The sequence below is a fragment of the Chaetura pelagica genome, unplaced genomic scaffold, assembly GCF_000747805.2.
Source record: "Chaetura pelagica isolate M959 unplaced genomic scaffold, ChaPel_1.0 scaffold117, whole genome shotgun sequence".
NCBI lineage: Eukaryota > Metazoa > Chordata > Aves > Apodiformes > Apodidae > Chaetura > Chaetura pelagica.
Window position 1 is genome coordinate 7,421,155 of NW_009954185.1, and position 8,751 is coordinate 7,429,905.

General features: G+C 43.1%; 1 protein-coding gene across 1 annotated transcript in view; it reads right to left on the minus strand.

Annotated features, from left to right (window-relative positions):
• LOC104393520 (poly [ADP-ribose] polymerase 12-like) overlaps nucleotides 1-8,751 on the minus strand; it is a 34,583-nt gene that overhangs the window by 13,091 nt on the left and 12,741 nt on the right. The window contains exons 2-5 of the mRNA XM_010003022.1: nucleotides 6,201-6,333; nucleotides 3,278-3,530; nucleotides 2,622-2,693; nucleotides 988-1,089 (exon numbers count right to left, since the gene is read on the minus strand). Coding sequence (XP_010001324.1) covers nucleotides 988-1,089; nucleotides 2,622-2,693; nucleotides 3,278-3,530; nucleotides 6,201-6,333 — 560 coding nt within the window. The remainder of the gene's footprint in view (nucleotides 1-987; nucleotides 1,090-2,621; nucleotides 2,694-3,277; nucleotides 3,531-6,200; nucleotides 6,334-8,751) is intronic.

Genomic DNA, 8,751 nt, shown 5'->3' on the forward strand with positions numbered 1-8,751 from the left:
AATAAAGGATGACATGCTATTACCAGTTGTCACTGATGGCACCATAAGGCCAGCTCTTAAATTGTTCTAATTGTTACAGAAAATGTAACATTTAACACTTTAAGGGTTTTTGACAGATTCTCAAAAGCTGCCCTGATCAACGGGACTGAAATAAGCCACAGATGAATCACCTAGAGGACAAAGGGTTTAAGTATATCCACTTCCCTTTCCTCTAATTATGTTTGTAAACGTGACAGTGCTTATTAGTGACTTTGAAACAAAGCAGACAAGAAAGCACAATTGTCACTGTCACTCCTTATGCCACCACCAGTGTGAGCTGTTGAGCAGGAAGCACCTCTGCAGGCACTCTGCTCCCAAGAGAACTGTGATGCTTGGGGCTCAGATAAGAGCTAATATTATCCATAGCAGCTAATATGGGGCTGTGTTTTGTATATGTGCTGAAAACAGTGTTGACAACCCCACGATGTTCTGGTTGCTGCTAAGCAGTGCTCACACAGCACCAAGGCCTTTTCTGCTTCTCACACCATGAGTGGGCTGGGGGTGCTCAAGGAGATGGGAGGGGACACAGCTGGGACAGCTGATCCCAGCTGGACAAAGGGATATTCTAGACCACATGATGTCATGCCGAGCATACACAGCTGAGGAAAGAGGAAGGAAGGGGGGAATGTTTGGAGTGATGGCATTTTGACTTCCCAAGAAACTACTACCCATGATGAAGCCCTGCCACCCTGGGCATGGCTGGGCACCTGCCTGCCTGTGGGAAGCAGTGAAGGAATTCCTGGTTTGCTTTGCTTGTGTGCAGGGTCTTTGTCTTACCTGTTAAACTCTCTTAATCTCAACTCACAAGTTTGTTTTCTCACTTTTACCCTTCCTGTTCTCCCCTTATCCCACCTGGGGTGGATGGGGGTGTGAGTGAGTGGCTGTGTGGGGCTTAGTTGCTGGCTGGGGTTAAAACACAACAATAACATTACTTTTTATAAAGCTTACCATTGTTTTTGCAGTACTTCCAGATGTTGTACATACATATCTCAACACAGTTTTCTTCTTTGGTTTCCTCTGAAGCTTTTGCAGAGGAATCATCTTTTTTATCTACAGGACAAGAACACATCGGTCCTTACTTGCTCTACCAAAATACAACTCTAAGAGAAAGAGACTGAATCTGCTATTTCATCCCAGAAATAACCAGAAGCTGACTGCAGCAGCCAAGTCAAGCACTTTCAGGATCTGACTATCCCCTGTACAGCACAAGTTAGGGCTTTGACCAATAAACCCCCACAGTGGAAGGAAGGCTCAGTGGAAATGGCCAAGGGTAATGTCATGAAGCTCAGAGAGAAACACAGGGTGTGACTCACCATGGATTTTTAAAAGCTGACTTTGTCTCAACACAAAGGGGACCAGCGGGGTGGCCTCTGCTGTAGTTAAATGGCTATGTCAGCTGAGTCCACCAACTGGTGGTATAAATGTTTCTCCCACACTTAGCCAGACCAGCATGGGAGCGATTAAATGCAGGGCTCAGCCCAACATAAGAGTATAAAAACTAAACAACTAGCAAAAGAATTTCAAAGAAAGAAACAGGCTCGGGCTGGCTTCAACCCATATGTTCTTTCCTGGGGACACTCAGCATCATGACAGCATGCATATTATAGACACTGGTTATGTAAATCACATTGGTATCACAACTGCTGTTTTGCTAAGTGTAACTTAACAGCTGTATTGTCTCTTCAGTGTATTTTGCATCACTCTGCTACATCAGAAATCTCACTGTACAGGGCCTAGCTAGGATAGAGTTATTTTTTCTTCACAGCAGCTCATATAATGCAGTGTTTAAATTTTTTACACACTAACACCTTAGCTTTTGCTGAATAGACTGGGGGGTACACAATAGGTTGGGAGGGATCACAACCAGGCAGATGACCCAGACTAACCAAAGAAATATTCCATACCATAGAACATCATGCTCAGTAATAAAAGAGAAAAGAAGTTTTGCTTGGGAACTGGCCAGACAACAGCCTGTCCAAGTGAGGTGGTGAGTGACTGCCTTTGAATCACGTGCTTTGCTTTGGTATCTTCTTTCTTCTTCCATTTACCCTTTGCTTTTTTTTTTTCTTCTTTCTATCTTGACCCCCAGGTGTTCTTGCTTTTATTCATTCTTTTCTCTTTACCTGTTACTCTGGGCATCAGGGGGAACCTGAGAAAGTGGCTGTGTGGTGCCTAGCTGCCCACCAAGGTTGACCCACAACACTCACATAACATCAACTATCTTCAAATAATAATGTATCTTCAACTATCTTCTGTGGGAAACAGTTCTTCTTTCCCAATAGCCCCCTGGCATCGGCTCCCATTATCTTCAAATACATATCTGATATTAAACATTTCACTCTCCATGCATGGAATATCTAAAAGAACCTTTTCACAGGGTATTGGACTCTTGACAGGATTTAAAGCCAAGGCCCTTCTGTGCAGAAAGACTGGAGATTTACAAGTTCCTATTTATTCAGCATAATGTAGGGCAAGCATCTAAGCTGCCCTCCAACTACCACAGGGTGTTTTAGGTCTGTGCAAAACCAAATACCAGTGAGAACTACTGATCTCAAGACTGGAGGTTTAGAAACAATCCATACCTTTGTCTTCACCACCTCCGGCTCCTGCTGGCAACTGGTGTTGGCTCTGATTGGGTACATCACTACCAGGACCTGCATGAGAAGACTAAATGAACAGCACTGCTGGACCCAAACCTCAGCTAGCTGGTAAAATCCCAATTAATGTGTTGAGGATTATGTCCATCACACATAATTTTCCACTGGCACTCCACTGCTGATACACCAGATGAGCAATAACAGTTACCAATCCCAGCTAGTCACAGCTATTGGCAGGACATGCAATAGCAATTTAGGCAAAGTAATACAGGTCTCCCTCCTACATGACTCAGCCTTGACTTGTTCCATTCCTGAAAGCAGTTCAATGACAATAGGGGGAAAAAAAGTATGGACATGTTGTATGAAGGGAAATAGAAAAGCTGACTCCACATGAAAGCAGTTGGTACTTATCTAGATATTAACCTTCTGAAGGTGGCACAACCATCTGTGTCACTACTTGTGAAGGTACCAGCAGTTCCTGACTCTTTGTATGTGTCTTTATTCTCAAATTTGCTCTTGGTTTGTAGTACACTGAAAGCACAGAAAGGAAGAAGGGGTTCAGCTGTGAGGTAAGACAAGAATACTTTCCACCTCTATCAAACTCCGAATTCTATTTAAACCAAATGTTTCTTACAACTTACTTTTCTCCTTCCTCAGATCGTTGTTGAATGCCACATGTTTGTGACTACATATAGTCTGGATGTTTGAAGCTATGTTCATGCTAATGCCTTCAGTGTCCAAAAGTCTCAAGGCATGGCTATCCAAGAGGTTATGGGACCTCTTGCATGTGAGAAATCTACATTGCCCCTGGAGGAAGTGTCCACAAATATGAAGCTTGTTGCAGTTGCTTTGCTGGTGGCAGACACTATCCTTTCTGTTGTAATACGGACAGACCTAGAAGTGGGGAGGAAGTGGAAAAGCACATTAGAATCAGTAATTTTGTCTTTGTTTTATAGGCAAAGAGCTTTAAGAGCAGAAAAAGGGCGAGAGTGGGTTTTTTACCACCAGTTTTATATGGATAGAAGACCAGTAGCTTTGGGGTCTTTTTTGTTTTCAGAAACATACCATAAAGTTGTAAAGACTAGCAAGGGTGCTGAACCTCATCATGGATGAGAATTCAGCACAGCAAGCCATAGCTCTACCAGAGAGGTCTGTCTGATGTTGTATTGTCATTGGTTCCCATGACATCATAAGGGCCACCTAAGACTTCTTCTCATTATAAACTTTAGTAATAATCAGATATTTATGTTAAGTATCATACACCTTTCTTAGTGAGATTCAAAAGTACCAGCCCCTGCCAATGCAAGCACAGCCAGCAAGGTCTCAGGCTTGTGAGACCCCACCTGGAGTACTGTGTACAGTTCTGGAGCTCCCAACATAAGAAGGACATGGAGCTTCTAGAGCAAGTCCAGAGGAGGGCCACAGAGATGATCAGCAGGCTGGAGCACCTCTCCTGTGAGGACAGGCTGAGAGACCTGGGGTTGTTTGGCCTGGAGAAGGCTCCAGGGAGATCTCATAGCAGTCTTCCAGTATCTAAAGGGGGCCCACATGAAAGCTGGGGAGGGACTTTCCTACAAGGGCTTGTAGTGAAAGCTCATAGGCTGCACTTGATGATCTTAAAGGTCCTTTCCAGCCTTGGTGATTCTGCGTGTCTGATTCTGTGTGAAAGGACAAGGGGTAATGGATTAAAACTGGAAAAGAGTATATTTAGGTTAGACACGGGGAAGAAGTTCTTCAGTGTGCAGGTGGTAAGGCACTGAACAAGTTGCCCAGGAAAATTGTGGATGACTCCTCCCTGAAAGCATTCAAGGCTAGGTTGGATGACACTGAATCTGGTTGAGAGAGATTTTGTAGAGCAACTAGAGGACGATGCACTAAAGATAACGTTAGTATGCAAGACAAAATTCTTACATGGGTACATGAGAATAAACTCCCAAACTATAACAAACTGCTGCCTCAGCTAAATAGGGAGTACACTATTTAGTTACATTAAAAAAAAAAAAAAGCACAATAAAACAACAAATAAAAAAGAGTGAGAAAGAAGGGGAGAAAAAGTTTAAAAAACTCTGATTTGAGATGCTGTTGTGTTTTTCTCACCCTGTACCCCAGCTCAGGTCACAGAGGTCCAAAGCTTGCTCTTTGCTTGAGAGCTTCATACATGCTATTTGTCAGCACACACACAGATACTCCACATTTCTAAGCAAAAAACAGCCAGCTCCCCTCTCCTAAGCTCTATGAATGGCCTGCATTTTACTCCACAATAGGAGTTAAAGTGCTTAGTTAGAGGTGATTAATGATGCCTGCCAGCAGTGAGGGTTGAACAGATCTATAGATAAGCTTAAGAGTGACATCAACGTTTACCACTATCTGCTCATTACTGGAACTAATTAAATAAGAAACACGTAAGGTTTAGATGTACTGGAACAGGACAAAGATATTATCAATCCTCCTTGCTCCTTGCATCTGCTAGCACAACATATTTTAAAATACTACAAGAATTAAAGAAAAAAAAATCTGGTTTGTCAAAGCCCAGCACTTTCACAGTGATGAATAAGAAAACAAGAGAACTGTTACATTAACAGATCTGTGGAGATTTTAACCCCCCAAAAGACAAGGGTAACAGGTAGTAGTACTCTGTAATTTTTTAACCAGGAACTGCTATAGCCAGAACAGAATATTCTTGGCTTTCAAAAAGCCATACCTTGAAGATAGCAGTGCCCTTATACACACATGCAGACCCAGAATGGATTGTTCAGCCAAGTTTAACAAAATCAATGACTGGCTTACAAAGGTTGTTCCATAGAAAACTACTGTACAGAAACTCACTGCACTTTGGAAGGGCTTGATTTTACACAACACTGACTGCAGTAATGTGGTAATAGTTTCATAGATTTTTCTCACTCCCCCATACTCTCAAACACCTAAATGTGCAGGACTACATAGACTGGAAAAGGAAAGTGGTCCTGGCTTCCTAGTTTCCATCATCTCTTGGAGAACAGCCCACAAACTGGTTTCGGTCAGGTTTCTTATCCTGTAAGCATGTACAGTTACTGTGATCTATCACATCTGTCTTGCCTACCTCGCTGTCTGTAAATTCTGGTGAAGTTTCTGACTTTTTTGTTTGCTCGTTTTGAGTAACTTTATGGCGATCCTGTCAGAATAACAGGAAAGGCACACACAACAGGCGGAGCCTTGCTGTCCACTTCCTGCTGTCAGAGGGCAAGTTTTCTGCTGACATGTCATAGATGACATAGCCTTATCCAGGTGCAAGCCTTCTGGTATTTATTTAAGCAACACACCCATCAGCCTTTAACAGTTTTATTGCAGGTTTGGTTGAGAGTTTTTTTGTTCTAAATACACAGCACTGTTACAACCCTTGCTCTACACTGTTTTTTCTGGTGTGCTCACACACAGCCATTCCCATTCATACTTCATTTAGACTGAACTTGATCTATCTGTTATATACAGATATGTTAGAGCTTGGAATTGAGATCAGACCCCCACCCTTCTTCTTGTCCACTCCTAATTAACAAAAGCTTCTCTTTAGAAATTACCACAACTCACATCAGGGAGGAAGAAAGGGTCATTCTGGAGAAGCAGGATTTGCAGCTCATTTTCTTCGAGGCCAGACAGCTCATGAGTCTTCAGAACTTTTTTGTTCTCAGCATTGATGATGTCATGGGAGTACTTACAAGCTCTGCAAGAAAATACACAGAAGTAACAATGTTTACTTCAAGTTGATTTGAAGAAGAACCTCAGACAATATGCCACTTGGGAAAAGCCATGGAGAGAAAGGCAGTTGGGTAGGAATCTCTGTAGTTAGCTAGAAAATGGACGAAGCACCATAACAACTGTGAAATACAGTAGCATTATTATCCCCATCTAAACACTGATGTGGCCAGACCGCTTCTAATAAAGCTAGCAGCATGCATTTTAAGCCAAGTCTGCCTACCCCCAAACTTTCTTCCCCTCCAGCAAGAGGCAGGTCAAGTCACACAACCCAAACAGCTGGAGGGAAAGCTAATTTTAGAGGAATACATTAACAACGATGGAAGTTACAACACTCTTGACTTTGTGAACCTAAAAAGGCTGTTGTCCCAAGGATGGCACATAAGTCTGGGAGTGCAAAACAAAGAGATAACAAAGCTGAAACCAACACAATTTTTTATCTGTGTGAGCTGGGAATTTGAAAAAAAATGAAAAGTCCAAGGAAGTTGATTAAATTCTGAGCTTTGGATAAATAAATGATTAAAGGACAATAACGAAGATGCTGCCACTTACTAATCCAAGAGAAATATCTGAAGAGAGTATGAACTAGACAGAAAGATTGCATTTTTTGCATCTTTTTGAAAAGATACTGCAAATTAATAATAAGAGGAGAAATACAGTCAACGTGTGTACTAATTCAATGTGGCAAAATAAACTTTCCTTATTCCGAAGTCTGATTTGATACAGCCTTAAGACTAGACATGCTTAAACAATAAAAGTACTTGCTAATCTATCAGACTCAAGACTATGCTCCCTTTAGCTAGTTAACACCTTAAACTCTTCTCATTAAAGCTTTTTTAGCTCATGCTGTGTCTGATTCAATCCTTCTGTGCAGACCCTGGTGCAGACATTTCACCCCTGACCCCAGCTCCCTCCTGGACACACTGCTTTGGAAGTAAATAAACAAGAATGCAAAGTCTGAAAGGCAGAAATGTGCCATCTTCAGTCCTGAGAAACGATCTTGTAAAGGTAGGAGTCAGTAGACAGTTAATGGCTATGAAGGTAGGAGAGCTACAGGGTATTCACCAGCGCTCCTCCATGGTTAACTTCAGATTCCACCAACAGTCACACAGTGGTCTAGACAAATACAGTGATAACTTATCAGTTGAGTTTCGTAACAGTTTCAGGGAAAAAAAAACAAACAGTGAAAAATTACCTGCCAGACACAAGTTAAAAATGGGTTTAACTGGACTTAAATGATTCCCCATGATTCCCACTGACTTGCACAGATATTTTTTTTTTCTTTTTCAGACATTCTGAAACAAAGGGGGTGCAACATCCGGAAACAAGGCCAGATTTTACATTGTCAGTTAAAAAATATTCTCTGTCTTGATCCGTGTGGTCCACCTGGCAGTATTTCTGCCCCCTTATTTTTATCAGCCTCCCTCCCATATAAAGCATACTCTTTGTGTTACTAAACACGTACAAAGGTGATTTAAAAATACCTAGTGCTGTTAAGAGGACAGAATAGTTGCTCATTACGAGTGGAACCACCTCATTGCATTTCAGTTCACACAGCCATCCCGTGAGTGCCTACATGCATTTGAAGGTACTTCTAACAGGGAAGCATGTGGAAGCTTATTGTACTGTCAGCGAAGCAAAAATCAGTCAGAAAATCTTAGCATCTGAATGCTCTACAAGTACCACGCCGAGACAGACATGGCTTTTTGCTCTCTTGCACACAGCAAGCTGTTTTGCTGGGGCAGAAGAGGAAGTGTCTGGTGGGGTATCAGTGCGTAACTAACGCTGCAACAGCTCAAGACCTGGGGCTTAAACCCCAACCTCTTCCATTGGAGCTCTCTGAAAAGATTCTGGCGTTCGCGTCTGCACTCAAGTTTGGTGTCCCTCATTGTTACTTCTTTTTAACTAGCACCCGTATTGGGCCAGCCCGTGCCCAGAGGGGCTGCAGGGCCCACCCACCCTGTGCACCCTCTGTCCGCCCTGGGAAGGGGAGCTGATGCCCGAGACACAGCCCCTCGCAGCCTCGGCTGTGACTGGAGCGGCGATTTACGTCAGGATTAAATGCTGGTAACTGTCTAGAGGAAAACCAGGCAGCACGCTAGCACTTTGCTTGTTTCTTGCTAGAGTAACATTTCATCCAGGTGCCCAGGGCTGAGGGACAGGGGTGGCAAACAAGCGCCTTTAACACAAACAACCCCAAACAAATCATTAACACTGGCAAAGCAAACCAGGCTTCAGAAAACCAGGCTGCAGAAAACTTCCACCTCCAGCGATCGCGTCGGGATTTTGCCACACGAGTGAGAACAGGAAACGAGCTCTTGGCCAGCAAGAAAGGCCCGATACGAGGCTGGACCCGGGGCGGGGGGGAAACAACCGAACCTCCCCT